The sequence below is a fragment of the Cladophialophora psammophila genome (assembly GCF_000585535.1).
Source record: "Cladophialophora psammophila CBS 110553 chromosome Unknown aczJe-supercont1.60, whole genome shotgun sequence".
Taxonomy (NCBI): domain Eukaryota; kingdom Fungi; phylum Ascomycota; class Eurotiomycetes; order Chaetothyriales; family Herpotrichiellaceae; genus Cladophialophora; species Cladophialophora psammophila.
This window is the reverse complement of record NW_006912981.1, coordinates 1-17,441: the sequence shown is the minus strand read 5'-3', so window position 1 is coordinate 17,441 and position 17,441 is coordinate 1. Positions and strand designations below refer to the sequence as shown.

The following is a 17,441-nucleotide window of genomic DNA, read 5'->3' as shown; positions in this document are numbered from 1 at the left end:
TCTCGAAAGGTGGCTTAACTTTAATAGGTGAAAGAAGTATGGAAATACGATAATAGAATATAAAAGTAAAATAAATATATAGATTAACGTTAATTAAAATCGAATTATATATAGAAAGAATTTAGATAATCTTAGAGAAGAAGAGTAGAGAATAGTCTAAATAAAACTTAATAGATAAGTGTTATTTAGAGAGGTATATACGGAGAATTATTCTCTACTACTAAATATAAGTGCTCGGACACGAAGGCAAAGAGCGGGGTTAGGACGTAGGGATGTTGACTGTGTGTTATATTCAATCTTTGTTTAGCTCATAAGTAATGGTAAATATTACTATTTTCTCGTAGTGTCGAGTTTAGGTACGGTGTAGGTGGAATGGAATATAAATAGTGTTTCTTTGGTGACTAGGCAAATGACATCGCCATAGGAAGCCAATTTATGCCGGAACCTTCGTGCAATATGCCGTGTTCCGGCAATACATCACAAATCTGTGGTCAATGCAATCGCATTCCAGTCTACAATTCAACAAGCGAGCCTCTCGAATCTTGGTGGTTTGCGACCGGTCCAGCTGTAAGACGATATAAATTCCTCATCGGTGTGCCACTCATTCCACTTATCACCACGGTTGGTCTCAACAAGATACTTTACATGGAGAAGTTCGGAACTGAAGCCGCCAATAACTCAACGGGGACCTACGAGCTTGGCCTGATGTTACTGAATAATTACACGAGGGCGTCGAGACCCACGCATACGAAGGCGATATTTTCTGCTCTGCAGGCTTGACTCTTCCAGATAAGGCTGAACGACGGATCCATATCAGCGGGTGGGCAAATGATGCCACAAATGGCATCCGCCTCTACACCCCAGATGGTTCTGTTGGTGTATGGGTAGTGAATGACTTAGCAGCAGAATGCCAATGAACTCTCCCTCATTGTCGGCTAATGGTTATTCAACTACAATGATCATGACTAACGGACTGTTCTCATCGTCGACGGTGGGACTGGGTCAGACGGTCCCCTTGTGCTGTCCTTAGAGGCGCACCCTAATCCTGTGGGTGTTCCTGGGCCGCTGTATTGTGCCTACCTCAGTCACACTGATCCATGCAACCTCCACCCATATCTAGCAGCCCTTCCTCCTGGCAGTGTCTTCGTAAACTACAATGAGGCACGTATCCTAGGCGAGAAAACACTGCAGACTTCGCGAGTGCTTGCGACCCAATTTTCTACTTTGCGCAAGATCGTCTTGGACTTACGGGCTCCATTGGCATTTGATCTTTAATCTTTAGACAGGCTAACAGAGATTACAGATTCCGGGCGCTGTTGACACTTTTTAGCCGGTCGCTCTGGTCTCATGGAGAGTACGGCTATGTTTCTTCCCCAACATACTCCACACATATATCCTCTTGGAATCGTCATTTGTGGTGGCTCGATGACTGGTCTCGAAATTGCCCTCAACAACTGTGTCTCAATCGAATAATCCGAAATTCCGGATGCTATAGAGCGGATGCCATTCAAGCGTGTCACATCGTGTTTGGTTGCCTTGTCTAACACCACCTGCATAATCCTCAAGATTCGGCCCTGCAACGGATCTAAATGATAATGCAGTCTCATATGACCCGGACAAGCCTCCCACAACCGAATAGCAGTGATGGCTAACACAACGGTCTATCGTCTCCCCCACTCCGAAGCAACACTGGTGCTTGACGGCCACTTTTGGTGTCCGGCTCCGATCTACAAGATGTTCGCTTCCCGCACAACGAGGTGTTCATCCCTCCAATACTCCCCAAACAGAGTACGCCAACTAGGCTTATGCCGCTCGCAGGAGCCGCAACCAGGGAGTGATATCGGAAGTCACCACTACTTCAACCGGCATTAAATCGCCTCTCATGGGAATGTCAGAATATCAAGGACATGCCCAACCTCCTTTTTTTTAGCATTTAGATCTCAGGTATATAGCCAGGTGATCTCACCTTCTCAGATAGACAATCCGCAAGTTCAACCCTCTCGATCTCTGACACGGAGCCGTTTCGAACACTAGCGGGCAAAATCATGGATCTGCGAACAATGTTCCCTGCTACGAGCCGTCTGGAATGACTTGCATGGTTACTGCTTCCCTAAATCCCTATGTTTGGCCTCCAGGTTGGTATATGCCCTACGTACTTGACAATGATACTTCAAGGGTTTCGCAATGGGTCCGAATCGGAATAGTTTCTGTTGAATTGAAAAACTGGCCAAAACTGCCAGACTTTGCATAGCCAGGCATGTAAGGAATGGTCATCAAACTCATAGAAGAGTCTAGAGATTATATCGGTCAGAGAAGTGTCAATGTGCTGGCCAAGTGCGGCTGTCAAGGATCAAATTGAACTGCCAACTTTGGATGGCAAACAAGGTCGCATTCCACAGTGGGTGCCAAATTTCACTTTTATTGACCAATTACTATTCCCCTCAAGAACAGTATAAACCCCAAACATTTTAACCTTTATCGAGCGTCCGATAGAGAACAACCCTAACCAAGAAAGTTGCTGGGAAATTCTCCGATCCCTGCTGATTACTATCAACTTCTGCGGACTGTATCACCACCTAAGTTTTCATCAAGTCCCTCCACCAGAAAGAGCACTAATATCCTTTCCAATACCCTCCGCCCACGCATTGATTTCGACCCAATCTCTTGAGTCTCCAAATTTGGTCTTCTCCTTGGGTATGCAGCAGGAAATGATCACGCGCCCGAACCAGGGCAGATCCTTCTCGTTGAAGCGACCTTCAAACAACTCATGGCGACGTAGGTTTGGCAACGTCTTCCGGATTTTCTCTTCCATCATCTGCTCCTCCTTCCTCCGATCTTCTTCTTTTGGCGGCATACCAACGCTGAAAGCCCACACCGGCTTTTCTTTCAGAACGGTTGCATTATTGTGAATGAAGTGGCGGGCAGGGCTTAACCATGAACCCATGTGGATCGCGCTGCCTACGACGACAGCGGAGTAGGAGGGTAGGGATGTGACATCGACCGCATTGATCGGCGAACACTTCACCGTCGTCGAGGGACAAGATTCCCGCAGCTTCTCGGCGATGCGCTCTGCAATCTCGCCAGTCGAGCCTTTTGCTGAAGCATAGGCAACTAAAACAGACATCTTTTTGCTTGGTGTTGAATCGGATTAACAAGTATAGCTAAGTTTTATGAAGGGAAAATGTGACAGTCATATAATGCAGCTGAGTACAGTTTCGAATCTGCGTCCTATTTATTTTTCGCATTTAATGGCCGCACATACTACTGCTCTGTCAGAAGTGCCAAAAGTCCACATGACGCATGAATACGAATTTCTTAGCCCGGTAATACGTGGTGTGATGCCAACTAAAATCGGAAGACTGTAGCGTGATAATTCGTCACTCGCACCATCATACTTCTACTTGAAGTAATTCTTTCGAGTTTGGATCGTATGTTTTTCATCCCTATCCTACGACTCCTCGAACCTTGGAATCTCGTCGTATGTCACCATCTATACCGGCCTAAATTCTACTTTACGTTTCGGCAGCCTTGGCTCCACGCGCCAGCAACAACAAGTAGATTACGCCGGCAAGATATTCCATTATATATAACCTGACCGTCTTCATTTTCACTGAACTTTGGCTTCGCAAAAGTACAGCTATATCATCGATGAAACAACCAATCTTATAGTGAATTATGGCAGTGCCTCTAGTGAGTACTACCGAGTAGGAGCAACGTGTCAAAAAGATGGACATATTACTGACAACATCATCTCTGCCACTGAAAGGAAACTACACCTATTATGTCTACGCTGCAGAATGCTGGTGGGTCCCTTGGACCTTCAGCTTCAGAAAGTGTGGTGACGGATTGTGGAAAAGATTTGGCACCTAAAGATCTTGGGCGGTCATCTGTTAGTATTCCTCTTTTTGACTGAACGGAATGCTGCTGAGAGTGGTGCTTACCTTACACGAAGGAAAAGGCAGGACGCAACCCAAGCGAATGGGTTCAAAAAATACTTGAATGCTCACCAAAGCTGGAAGCTACACTATCAGATTGTTCAGACGAGATTCTCGAAGACTGCTTGTGTGATAAGATAGCATGATAGCACGATCTCGAGGGGCGGAATAGAGCAGTAAATGGCTCAAATTTCTCTGTTCAATGTCTTAACATTTCCTACGTGCAGTGAATGGCTTTGCGTATTTCGATCAGAGTTGAACATTTCACGACCCTGGCTTTATGTCAGCGCACAACCCAGTGTTGAAGGGGTTCTATTCCGTACGATGGCTCTTCGGCACAGCCATAGAGCTCCTACAAGGTGTACATGACCGCTCTCAAACCCAACAACTTAACATCTTCAAAATGAGGGCCCACTTCTTTTATGTGTCAAGGAATCTTTCAGGAGGTTTCTCCTTAGCTATTAACACACATAGAATGATTTCACATTCAGACATGTCAGACCTTTTGCAAACATTCTTACGCAGTATTAGCGGCCCTTCAAACAGCTAGACTGCTCCGGTCACGTTTTCGAAAGGACTGAAATCATCCTCAGGCAAGTGGTAGGTGCGATCGTGTGCTTCCCATGTTTGTCCTCCGTCCGGCAGGTGACGATTATGGGGTTTGGAAAACTTGGGAATATCGTACATGCCGCCGGGGTCCGTGCCATGTTTGACGATGAACTGGTCGACTTTTGCTCTTTCGTGCTGAACGTGCGCAACGAGCTTTTGAAGGTCTACTGCAACATGCGGATTGCATTTCGCAGCGCCACGGAGGGCTGCTTCGGCGATATGATACCGGCTGCACTTGTTTCGGAGAAGAGTCTGAAATGGAGTGGTGGCTCCGAATTCGTTCTGGAAGGACGAGATGGAGACTCTGTCCAGTTTCGGTCTCCCAAAAAGTAATCCCTGTAGTTCATTGGCGTAACCGTGATAGGTAAAATGGATTTCTCTGTGTGGGGTGAATAGCGTGTCGAAATCGCGGTCGCTCAAAGCATGGGGATGAGATCCTTCGCGACCTAGTATCATTATATCGGTAACATTGACCACGCGCAGAGATAGAGAAGATGCAAGTTTTCGTAGATACGCCGCTGCTGCAACGACCTCGAAAGTTGTGTCTGCTCCAACTCCAACGAGCACCACATCTGGATCGATACCATCATCGGTGCTGGCAAATTTGAAGACACCTCCCCCGGCTCTGCTATGAATTTCTGCTTCCTCTGCACTCAGCCAAACAGGGCCTGCGTGTTCTGAGGCCACGATGAGATTGACGTAATTTCGTGATCTCAAACAATGAGCCAATGTTGAGAGGAAGACGTTCGCGTCAGGTGGTAGATACACCCTTCCAATGGTGGGTCTCAGGTTCAGCACGGCACCAATGAAGCTTGGGTTCTGATGTGACAAACCATTCGGCTCAGGTCGAGTCCAAGTACTGGTAGTAACGTAATTCAGGCTGCTGACATCTTTGCGCCAGGGGATATTCCTCGACATCCGCAGAAACTTGCTGTACTGGGTCATCATCGTAGCAATGACAGGGAAACGACTCTCATCGGCTGCAATAATCCCGGTCCGGCCTGTGATGGTGTAACCTTGTATCAAAGCTAAACGATTCGTTGTCAGTGAGGGCACAAAGTCCAAGACAATGGGTGAGCGTACCTTGGCAGGTGTGTTCGGACGCGAACTCTATCACTTGTCCGCTCTTGTCGATTCTCGCTCCGTCGCACTGGAAACTGCGGAATGTGCGGTTTGATATCCTGTCGAGTCTCTGACTGACGACGTTATCCGGAGAAAATATGCGCAAAGAGTTTCTGTTCAATGAGAGTGTCTCATCGAGATAGACAGCTGCAGCCTTGAGGAAACTGTGATGGTTCCCTTTTGCTGCAGCAAAATGTCTCCATTCAGGCACATCCAGACGATGGTGGACATCCCATGTCAGACGGTTTTGCCCTAAGCGCAGCTTCTCATTTGGTGGTAGAATGTTTTCGATTTCTTGACATATTGATCCTTCTGGGAGAACCTCCCCTGGCTGGTAGGATTTCAACCACTCTTGGAGATGCTGGAGCTCTCCTTGATGTATTTTGGCGCGCGGTAAGAGGACTTCATGGCCATGGAACGAACCTGCGAAGTGCTCTCCCGGGGCCAAGTGTGGGTAGCCCCAACCTTCTGGTATTCTGAGAATAATCATGGGCCATCGGGGTTTGTCGTTCGATGAGCCGGCTTGTGCATCAATCTGGATGTTTTGGATTGACTCTACAGCCCATGACAAGGCTGTATTGAGTTCACGGTCAATATCATTGATGTCGTCCACAATGCATGGCTCATAACCATATCCTGCAAAAAGACAGCAGAGCTCGGAATTGTCCATTGATCCAAAAATTGTCCTTCCACCACTCTTGAAACCTTTCAGATACAGGATTGGCAAGACAGCCCCCGATTTCTTGGGGTCAATATACCGACACATATGCCATGCACTTGTGCTGTTAGTGCTGAGATTATTGCTGAAGGGAGAGACTTACGTCGCAGTAGGCCCGCTTTCAGCTTCACCGTCACCTACCACTACCACACTAATCAAATCCGGGTTATCCATGACGCAGCCGAACGCCGTTCCAAGAGCGTGTCCCATCTCTCCGCCTTCATGAATACAGCCTGGAACTCCGGCATTGACATGACTAAGAATGAGTTAGTCCACCAGGTTCCCTTACCATGCTCGGGGACACCTCACCTTGGGAACCCTCCAGGAACGCTGAAACTAGTAACCAAATTATAAAGACCTTTCTTGTCTCTGCTATAGCGCGGGTAGAAGCGCTCCAGGGACCGTTCCAACCATAGGCAAGCGAGGATAGCAGGAACAGCATAGTTAGGTCCAACGAGCAAAATCACTTGCTGGTCGTACTTCTGAATGATAAGATTCAGATGTGCAAAAATCAAAGTAATTCCAGGCGAGATGCCCCAGTAGCCTTTTTTCAGTCATTATCAATTGCAGAAGGATACCACTCGAAGGACTCACCGATAGTATGTTTAATGTCGTCGTGAGCAAGGTCGCGCTCAAGAAGAGCATTGTCTCGGAGGAAAATCATCGCCATAGGCTTGTCAGTATGAGCACCATGATTTCGCTAGTTACTCACCAGCAGAAACGTAGTCAGCGGCCCTTCGAAACTTGATCAAGTGATCGGCAGTCTTGAAATGCAATGGATCAGGGTACAAATTCTTCCCCATCTCCAAGGCACATATCGGGAGTTGCGACAAAGGCATCGGGCTTGATGGTTCTTCGTTCGAATCTGAAGCCATATTGTAATGAATTGATGGGACGCTTCAAGTTTGATATGTACAATATGTTGTCCAACAAAATCTCATAGAGCTTAATACTGAATTGGCGGGTGAGCTCGAAACTTACATGGTCTTCGGGGGCAGACCTACCAACAATGCACTTTATTAAAAGGACAATGTTCTTGCTCAGTCACGGGATCCTCTTGATCTTAAGACTATCGCTCTCGTTCAATCTACTGGTTAAGGTGGTGTGAGGAATAACAAGACGAATAAGAACTCTGCCTGTTCGGAGTCAGAGGTTTTTGCGCAGTGCCAATTAGAATTCTTTGCCTCACACCACCATCGTAAGCTACTCCACACTTTTAAGGCATGCAGATGGTACTGTCATTAGTGGCGAGTAATTGGTCGAGATACATAAATGTCTGGAGGTTTGCGCATCCGATGTAACAAGTAAGGTTACCGGAATGCTGCTTTTGACGCAGTGGCATGGAATCTTGCAGAAGCGGATGCTGAAATGAGGCGATTCTCTTCGTGCATTGGTAGGCGAAGCTTGTCGTTCCATATCGCCACAGATCCCCCTTGTCTAGTCAGCCTCGTTCAGCCTCGCATAGAATGTTTCAGTGGCGTCCCAGCTGAGGATACCTACAAGTACATGGTAGAGTCCGACCACCCGTCCTAATCCTACTTGCTCGGAAAGGAAATCAAGCACGTTCTTTGTCTTGCCACCCACCCTTCCTGTTCCATTTTAAAGTACCTGTTATCTGGTGCGATTCGAGCCTGTGTTCACGCAAGAACTGAGCCCTTTCCATTGACCCAACAAAGACGCAAAATCAGCGGAATACCCTAATGATATTTCCAACTTGAAATAAAAAAAATCTATTGTAATATCAATTTGTTAGACCATATTTGCCGCGTCTGCAATATGAGCAGGCTCCATCCTAGACGGTGCCGCTGATGACTCCTCACTTAATCTCGTACGGCACAGTGGACATTTTAGTTGATACTTGGTAAGAATTTCTGGATCCGAATCAAGGCTGCTAGTACCGTAAAGGGTCAGAGTGACAGCTCGGTGCTGAAGTTCGCTGTCTATCCACCTTTCGCAGCACTCTCTGTGAAAGACATGATGGCAGTGAGGGAGCCGCTGGACTACATCGTCATCTTTGAGCTCCTCCAAGCATACCGCACTATCGTGAATCAAGTCTTGTTAGCTGGATTTCGGCGATCCGAACGTAATAACAAACGTACCATACGTCATCTCCCTGAACAATAGGAGTAGAATCTGGTTGATGCGAAGACGTGGCGACGTCCCTTAGTTTCAGTATCTCCCCCCACGTCATTGAAACCGGTAATGATTTGAACACAAATTTCTTTTGCTCATCCTTCGTTCTCCTTATAGCAATTTGGGTTCTCGAGCTCGAACGTGCACCGTACCTAGGGCGGAAAGGATGGTTAGTGGAAGAATACGTCTTTCGCTCAAGCGCGGTAACCGAGGGGAGTGTCTAGGCATACCAGAATGCAATGATTATTGCCAGTATTATGAGAGCTGGGATTGTGAATAGGAGGGCAAAAGCTGCGATCGGTATAGCATGTTTTGACGGATCTCCTGTATCGACTGGAGTTGAAGACGTCGAGGTTGCAGCAGATGTCGTACGAGGAATATTGCGTATATTCAACATAGATAGCTCGATCGGACTAAACATTTCCATTGTAGGCCAGGCCAGGTATAGAGTGTTTAAGTTGGTTAAAGTTGGAGTGGGCTGGTGGACCTAACATCGATAACAATATACAAATGCTCTTGTATTAGGACCTCTATCGGAATAAATTGCCTCTCTCAATATCATTCATATATTCGTCCTTTCCTCTCGCAATTTGAGTTGCACACGAGCTTTTTACGTGGTGCCCAGAATAAAAAGAACGGAAAAGCCACGTGAGCGGATTCCGAAGTGGAAAAGGGCTCACCACTCTTGTTTCCAAGACGATTCTATACTGAATCACACCACGGCATGTACCAAACTTGGGGAATATCTCGTAGATTTCGCTTCGACAAGTGATGACGCAATGAATTTTGGACTCCTCTGCCCTAATCTTATTTCAGGGGAATGGATGCAATTCGCGGGAACGGAAAGTGTGCCGCAACAGCTCCAGGAAGTAACAAGTAGAGGGGTAATTTTCGCGCATTAGGGAAAGAAGCAGTCGCGTTTTGAGACCGATTCTCGGCGAAGAAAGACCGTAGCTATACCCAGAGGGTTGATTTTTGAATCGAATGATGCAAAGGATGCAAACAATGTCGCATGATTCCCGGAAACTTGCTGGTCAGGAGGTTCGTCGTCTCGTGAGGGGTATCGAATTAAGCGTTTCAGGCCTAACGCTTTTAGTAATACTTCCTCTACTTTGCTATTGGCTGCTTGCCTACCTACGTACTTGCTGGTACCTACAGTAATAAGTTGGTAGCGAGGTAGTACTTTCACCCTTTCACGGTATCAACTATACTTGTACTTTTGCTTATAGTGGTGCCTCTCACGACTGTTAATAAGCTGTATATTCCAGTTTTCTCTTCTTGTATTAATTTGGAGTCTTGCGAGAGTTAGCACCTACACGTAAGGAAGCAGAACCGGCTCCCTTCAAGGGGAGAATATCGAAAATCACTGAGAGCTTGTTTTCGTCCAGAACGAGATGATTCAGAAATATGAAACTGCTGAGCTTGATTGCTAATGCGTGTTGTCTCTTTTGGCTTTCTAAATCAGTCCGAAAAACAATCCAAATCCAATCGAAAGAATGAGAAGCGCAAGTCAACTCAAGAGGTCGTGGCAAACAATCATACTGCGGTACGAAAAGCCTACAGATTATTCGGCCTACCTACCTACTTATAGGAGTCCTCTTGATGTACCCATATCCCCCAAATACTCTGCGCTAACCCGGATATCGAACTCTGGCCAGAGAGCCATCTTTTCTACTCCTAGCTAATTCCAAAAGTCTGTATATTCAATGAGATCTCCAAAAATGGTTGTTAATATTGTGGTAATGGCATCTATGCGGAACATCAACCAGTAGCGAAGTTCAACCCTTCCTCCTTAGCTTGCATCTTCAAAGTAGAATGACATAGTCCCGTCGGGCCCCATACTTAGTGATAGGGGCAGCTTCAGTTCAATAAATAAAAGTATGTTCAAGTCCCTCCTGCATCGATACGACCATTTAGTGTAGAGCCACATCGCTATTTGAATGGCACCACAGGTAGAATTCTTCCTGCGATCAATTGAAGCTGTCGGAGCGTATATCGAGCAAAGCTCCTGTCACAGCAGCATCTAACTTGAGGCTTTAGGTTCGCCGCGAGATTTACATGTCTAATCAGCCTAGCCAGTCTACTTAGTATAAGTCCAAGTTTTTTTCTAGAGCTAAAGTTAGGGTGAGGTATTTTGGGGTGGGGGTGGGGGGATAAAAGGGAGGCTACCAACCGAGCAAAGACTAAGCAGCACATAATAAATTGCTCTTCCTGGTCGTGGCTGTAATCAATTCTGGGGACAGAACGCCGCGGCGAGAGGACAGAATATCCAATCAGCGCAGGAGAAGGGTAGTTCCATCTCTGTTAGTGCCAGCCACTAGAGCCTTCGAAACCTCATTCTTTGGAAACCCTCAGCAATGAATGCTCTTGCCATCTTTGCAAAAAGAGCTTGATGTCCTTCAGCTCCAAGCTGAGTGGCAGTGTCCGGAATATGTGAACTGCCGCCAGCAGGAGGGGACTTGGACTTCGGGTTCATCGATCGGTAGATCTGGGCTTCCGCATCCAAGCCTTGACATCGTTACTCAATCGCAGTTAACTTCCCCGTCCCACGGTGGTACTTGGAGATGTGATTTGCGGGTCTTTGTCCTGCCTTAGTGCCTGCGACGTACGATTTAATCGGTTGAATTTCTCTTCCCCGGTTCTCACTTTCCTCTTTTCAGCATATATATGATATATTATGCTACTGCTGCTTCTGCAACGGATACAACTGCCCCGATGATTATAGAAGCCTCAGCTCTTGAAAGTGATGCGTTGCGCAGAATGGGCATACACCCATTACAATGGACATTCGCCCCCCAAGCTTCTGTATTGCGGCTACCACACGCTATGCCCATTAAGAATGCTTGGTATGTTGCATCAATTTCCACGATGCGGAATCGGCTTCAATGAGAATCTGTTGAATAGAGCAGCACAGCACCAGCAGCCACAGCTGAAAAGCGAGAGACGGACGCGCCCGCCGCTCCTCGGCGAGACGGGAAAGAACTTCCGAAGCCAAGAATGGCCTTGACAGACGAATTAAAAGTAATCCGGTTCCGGATTACAAGGTATCTCCCGATCTTTCAGAATCTCGCTTGAATTGCTAGTTTGGTTCTTGTGATGGTGGTCAGATCAATCATTCGAAAATCAGCCCTATTCTCGAGCCTGGAAACCACCTTCCACTTCAATATCATGAGACTTTTATGAATGATATGCGCCCTCCATTCCTTTGCAGATACAAGTACCAAGTACATCATTTCATATGCGGTTTCGGAAGACCGCGCTCCGTACGTCCAACGTTCTCGAACCTTTCAGCTTTAGCTACAGGAAAATGGTGCTACACCACTTCGCTAAGAGACTAAAACGTTAAATATGGTGACGAGAAGTAGAGCTCGACTTCCGAATACCGTCAAACTATATCATCTAACTCCTTCTCCGAATGCCCCGGTAAGTGTGTTGCTCAGGTGTTACAAATCAACACATCAATACATCAACCAAATCTTGCTCGTCTCTAGACATCTTAATCTTGTTTACTGAGCATTAAGCATCCCAAGACTTTGAATTTACGCTGAACACGTACACACGTCCTGCTGTTCGCAGCTTCACCTTCCTCTACACAGAAAGGGAAACCCAGTTCAACCCAATGCAGACCGACGTGATTATCTTCTCCAACAGGAACACTCAAATCTACACGCGATTCAGTGTGGCAAATGCCTTGTGGCAGGCCCTGACTGAAAAACACTTCTGCATGGACACTCAGCACTCTGAAATAGCCCATGAGAGTCCAAGCTCGGGAGATTCCTCAAAAAATCCGTCCTGCTACGGTTCCTTGTCGGCACCGACGTCCTTACCATCTGCTACTTTATACACAGAAAATCGGCAGAATAATTTACGAACATACAACTCCGATGACACTACTAGAAGACCATTGTCGGATGAACATAGCGCACATCATGATTTTCAAAGCCGGATTTGGCAAGAGATCGAGAGAAGGCGAAAAGCCGACCATATCATTGACAGGATCACCAGCCCCAAAACGAAACAGCAAGCTAGGGCTCGTGAAGATAAGAACCGGTCAAGATGGGCCAAACGCTCCTCCTTATCCGGGAATTAAGCAAGTGAAATGTTCATACTGGGTACAATTCCAGTTTCTAGGCGTGGGGATCGAGATACGTGGCGTGGACTCTTAAATTTGTCCCCACGAGCTATCCCCATGGAAATCTCGGACTACCCAATCACCTCACTATTTGGGCAATTGCTGAAATGTGTTCTCTGCAATGATGTTAAGTTCTGTCAGTCTTGCGTCAGATTGCGGCTCTTTCGCCTGAAGTTCCACGAAATGTGCCCGGCTCTGTTGTTGAAGCTGAATTGTATCTAGTTTCATTCACCCAGTATACCAAACCTTCACATTGCCTTTTACTTACGGGCTCAGGCAGCAACGATATCAAAATCATCTTCTAACATCAGACTACAATTTTGAACAGCCGATGTGTTGACAAGGTCGCGAGAGCGCCACTTTGGCAAACCACCTGACACGCTAGGCGTGTCACCAACTGCGCAATCTGTCTCAACCTCGTTGCTCTTGCAGACCTGTGATAGGATGGCGACGGAATAGGAGGTTTCAGGAATGCTCTTCAGGTTACAGGCCAAAGTGTATATAAACAAGCAGAGTCTCTCTGAATAGCCCAGGGGACAGAACACAATCAAGCAGATGAATCCACTCTCATTCTGTTTACAACACGATGACCCCCCACACACCACATACCGCCAACCCCAACCACGTTTCTCTTACGAAACCGTCAAAGCCAGATACCTCCAGGTTAACGTTGACTACATGTCAATATATCCTGTAGACATCTGTCTAGGCCAAGATGTAAGGGGTCTGAAGTTGAATCAATTTAAATGCCGTCGATCCATGGATGGTGTTGCTCGCGTCGAAAGTGGACCATTTATAAATTAGAAAATTCGCTGGATAGGTACGGCAGTCATACCGCTTTGGGAAGAGAGAAGCTTTCAATATCTCAGTCCATTGCCAACACAGAATAAAAAGATTTCATTATAGCAGCCCCGACGCTGGAGGCTTCGCTGTCCCAGTTTGTGCTCGGCACCGAGGGTAACGATTTCTTCGGTGTGGGGTTGTGGGCAACTACCGACCATGGGAGGGGTCCTAGTCGGTTTCCAATTTTCGAGAGCCGACCGAACATTCGAACCCGAGACGCTGAACGTCGAACTTGGGAAAAAGCCTCTGCTCGCGTTGAATATACATTTGGTCAAACACTTTGCAAGAATATTAGAAGACCGGCAACATTCAGCCAATTTGCACTTATTTCCCTTGCCATTTCCATATCCTGGCCGCGTTTTGAAACGCCCCAACCACACTACCAGGAATAGGCACAGCTTCTTAGAGACGTCCTTGGTCTGCCATCCTCCACGGTCCTCATTCATAATGTCGTTCAATGAGCAGTTTGAATCTGCCACCAAGCCTGGTCCTGGTCGAAAAATCGTCGGCGCAGTTGTGATAGCAGCTGACGCAGCCGGTTAATTGGGCTGTTTATCTCTACGCATTGAAAATTTTGTTAACTTGGATCTAGGTGATATAGTCTATCATGATGCCAAAGGGACCACATCTGTCATCCCGGAGACTGCCAGACCGATGACTGAAGATACCACTTTCTGGATTGCTTCATGCACAAAACTACTGACGACCATTTCTGCAATGCAATGTGTCGAACAGAGTAAGCTAAACCTCGACGACGACGTCTCCTCGATCCTTGATGAGTTCAAGTCACCAGACATCTTGACTGGCTGGAACCAAGACACAGGAGAGCCGGAGCTTAGAAAGGCAACAAAGAAGATCACCTTGCGCCAGTTATTGACACACTCAAGTGGGATGGGGTATGATTTCCTTTCTCCAGATCTCCTGAAGTGGCGACAATTGCGAGGGGAGGCGGGCCACCCGGCGGAAGGTGAAATTGTAAGATCGATTCCTTGAAAGTTTGCCTTTTTGGAATCCTGACATGGTGGGCCGTAGCGGAAACAATATCTTATGCCTCTCTTGTTTGAGCCTGGTGAAGGCTGGAACTACAGCTGCAGCATCGATTGGGCCGGCAAAATGGTCGAGCGGGTGAATGGAGGAATGAAGCTGGGGCAGTACATGAAGAAGAACATTTGGGATCCTCTTGAAATGGTATCCACAGGCTTTCGTCTCCATGAGAACGAAAGGCTGCGCAGTCGATTGTGTGCCACGACCGCCAGAACACCACGAGGAGACCTTGTATCGGCCGACCCTTACCCCAATCCAAATCCGAAAGACGACCTAGGTGGCGGGGGTTTGTATGCGTCCGCCCAAGATTATATCAAAGTGCTCGTGTCCTTACTCAAAAATGATGGCATCCTCCTCAAGCCAGAGACCGTAAAATTGATGTTCTCACCACAGCTTTTGGATGAGGGGAGTTTGGTTGAGACAGTGACTGCGCAAGGGGCAGGTCCAATGTTTCGGGGCGGAGTTGACGGTCGGGCATGGAATTTCGGTCTAGGGGGGATCTTGAACATGGAAGACGTGGAGGATGTTTGCAAAAAGGGAACAATGTCATGGGGAGGCCTTCCAAACCTGTTCTGGGTTCGTCGCAGTCCTGGATTCATCGTTGTCTGAAGCTGACCATTCTAGTGGATCGACCCCAGTGCTGGCAATTGCGGCATGTACGCATCTCAAATTCTCCCGCCAGGCGATCTGGAGTCTATCAATCTCGCAGTTGCGTTCCGTAGAGAGATCTCCACTCGTCATAGTGGAAGGTGAAGAAGAAGGAGGAGAAGGAAGAGGAGAAGGAGGAGGAGGAGGAGAAGAAGAAGAAGAAGAGAGATATCGACCAGAAAACAGGTCAACAACTTCGAGCAACGTCTTTTGTGACAATATCGATTGGCCCTGTTGATGTTGACACGATTCATTGGGCCGTTTCGGACTCCTAAGGGAGGATGAGCAGGCATACTATCTATCCTGGCAGCAGGAATCCATCAAGCCCCAGTTTGCAATATGTATCCGGAAGAACCTGTGTCCCGTACCAGACCATAGTGTTCTTGACGAAGGCGTCGAGTAGCGCTAACATCGTGTTAGCTATTGGACTGAAATGAGGGACTATAATTTCATCCATCGATGCCCAGTGCCCATGGGGAAAGCATGTCCATAAGCATCATGCCGGAAGCCATCATGGGACTTCATCCAAGCCGCGAAGTCCGTAGAGCGGCAGGATTGGGCAGTGAAGCCGGAAGTAGCCTACTAAGCTGATAGCCACTGCGTTTGTGGGTAATTGATATCACTCCCAGCCAAATCTCCTTAAGCAAACTCAGATGATTTGTATTGATTCAATGCCTCACCTTTCGACCTGGAAGGAGTAGGAGGAATTCTTACCAATTTTTAGATCAAATGTATGAAGGCATGAGTGAGCCATCGGCGAGTGGGCTTTGAAAAAGGCTTCCTAAACACGGGTCAGCCAGCGACACAGAAGGCATCATCCTTGTGCATTATCACGCCCTTGATTGACATGCTGACACCTTTCAAGAGCGTCAACAGAAGTTTTCAATCGTAAAGTCAATTTAGGCGCAGGCAAGACCATAGTTGACCGACAAATGTAGGCAGTGCCAAGCATGTGAGCAAATCTGCAACATGAAAGGATTCCAAGACCGACCTACGAAGTAGATTCTAAGGCGATGTTGATGGGCCACAACATGGTTAACCCGTATACGCCCTTTGGTCTACAGCATAGTCCCTGATGATGGACTTCTGCTTGCAGTTACGTGAGTATCGCAACATGGCTGGTACATAAAGTATAAATGATGCCCTACCTATTATTGAGATCCGACAAACAATCATACGTTGACACACCTCACGATAGGCCAGTGAGCTTTTGAAAGATATCGCGATGCCAACCGGAGGCTGCCTTTGCGGCCAACTCAAATACGAGTATAGCGGCGAGCCTGTCATGAAGGTAAGGCCCATCGTCTCAACATTTCATTTTGTGGGCTAAGCCATCCAGGCGATATGCCACTGCATAACTTGTCGACACGTCAGTGGCAGCGTATTCACGACCAATATTATTGTCCCAGAGGGGAATTTCAAGGTCACAGCTGGGACACCCAAAACATACGTGACGACTCAAGAGAGTAGAATGACTTCAATATATTCTTCTGAGCGAATCGTGGCAATGTAATCAGCAAGGTTGGAGATGCTGAGGCTTTCCACGGTGTAATTCTCATCCCGGTTGGCTCTCTCGATGATGTCTCCGTGGTTGAAACGGCAGAGCCTGGTGTGGAGTTTTATGTTAGCAAGCGTGCCTCGTGGCTCCCAGAACTCAGTGGCAAGGGACAAATGCAAAAGTTTTCATAAGGTGGTGGGTGGTAGATGGCGATGGTGTCGACCGTGGTGCTCGTCCTAATGTGGTAGTACAGTTGGCCATATTAATAATATCACTATTCAGTCCTCAGACCCGATATCGGGGCTACGCCCTGATTGGCTAGGCTATGAGCTAAAGCGCCGCCCAATCACAAAATTTAAAGAATGTTGTGATAAACGAGTCTGAGACCCGATACGTGAAAATGGCCTACATTTCGTTTGAGCCGTTTAAATGACGTTATTAGTAAGCGATTATATAGATAGTTTTAGTAATTATGTACTTCGTCTTTTTAAATATTCATCGTTTAATCTTTTTAAATAATAGCTAAGAGTCTTAGCGACACCTTAATTTTTAAAAGTGTTAGTAGATTATAACTACTTTAATCGATTATATCTCTATCTATATATCTTTAATTAAGCTAAAACTTTCTATATGTTGGACACAGCCTTGAAGGAGACCGGTCACGAGCCGCACGAGCACGACTCATCACACTCGTTGGGCACGTGGGGGGATCCATAGGAGAACAAGGCTGAGTCACGTGGTATGCCCTGTTGGCTCTGT

The 17,441-nt window shown here is 47.0% G+C and overlaps 4 protein-coding genes across 4 annotated transcripts; 2 read left to right on the top strand and 2 right to left on the bottom strand.

Moving 5' to 3' along the window:
- Positions 1 to 2,587: 2,587 nt before the first annotated feature.
- Positions 2,588 to 3,124, bottom strand: A1O5_13456 (uncharacterized protein; the record flags this gene model as incomplete). The annotated part of the gene is made up of 1 exon (XM_007754021.1): positions 2,588 to 3,124. The coding sequence occupies one exon, from the start codon at positions 3,122 to 3,124 to the stop codon at positions 2,588 to 2,590; it is 537 nt and encodes a 178-aa protein (XP_007752211.1).
- Positions 3,125 to 4,481: 1,357 nt separating this feature from the next.
- Positions 4,482 to 7,259, bottom strand: A1O5_13455 (uncharacterized protein; the record flags this gene model as incomplete). Its single annotated transcript, XM_007754020.1, has 6 exons — positions 4,482 to 5,572; positions 5,628 to 6,442; positions 6,488 to 6,640; positions 6,694 to 6,928; positions 6,979 to 7,057; positions 7,107 to 7,259. The coding sequence occupies 6 exons, from the start codon at positions 7,257 to 7,259 to the stop codon at positions 4,482 to 4,484; spliced, it is 2,526 nt and encodes an 841-aa protein (XP_007752210.1).
- Positions 7,260 to 13,939: 6,680 nt separating this feature from the next.
- On the top strand, positions 13,940 to 15,289 carry A1O5_13454 (beta-lactamase; the record flags this gene model as incomplete). The annotated part of the gene is made up of 4 exons (XM_007754019.1): positions 13,940 to 14,030; positions 14,085 to 14,467; positions 14,525 to 15,112; positions 15,161 to 15,289. 4 exons carry the CDS (start codon positions 13,940 to 13,942, stop codon positions 15,287 to 15,289), a joined length of 1,191 nt encoding a protein of 396 aa, XP_007752209.1.
- A 1,120-nt stretch (positions 15,290 to 16,409) lies between these two features.
- On the top strand, positions 16,410 to 16,685 carry A1O5_13453 (uncharacterized protein; the record flags this gene model as incomplete). The annotated part of the gene is made up of 2 exons (XM_007754018.1): positions 16,410 to 16,475; positions 16,524 to 16,685. Coding segments are annotated over 2 exons (228 nt in total), but the record flags the coding sequence as incomplete, so codon positions are not given.
- Between the last annotated feature and the right edge of the window lie 756 nt (positions 16,686 to 17,441).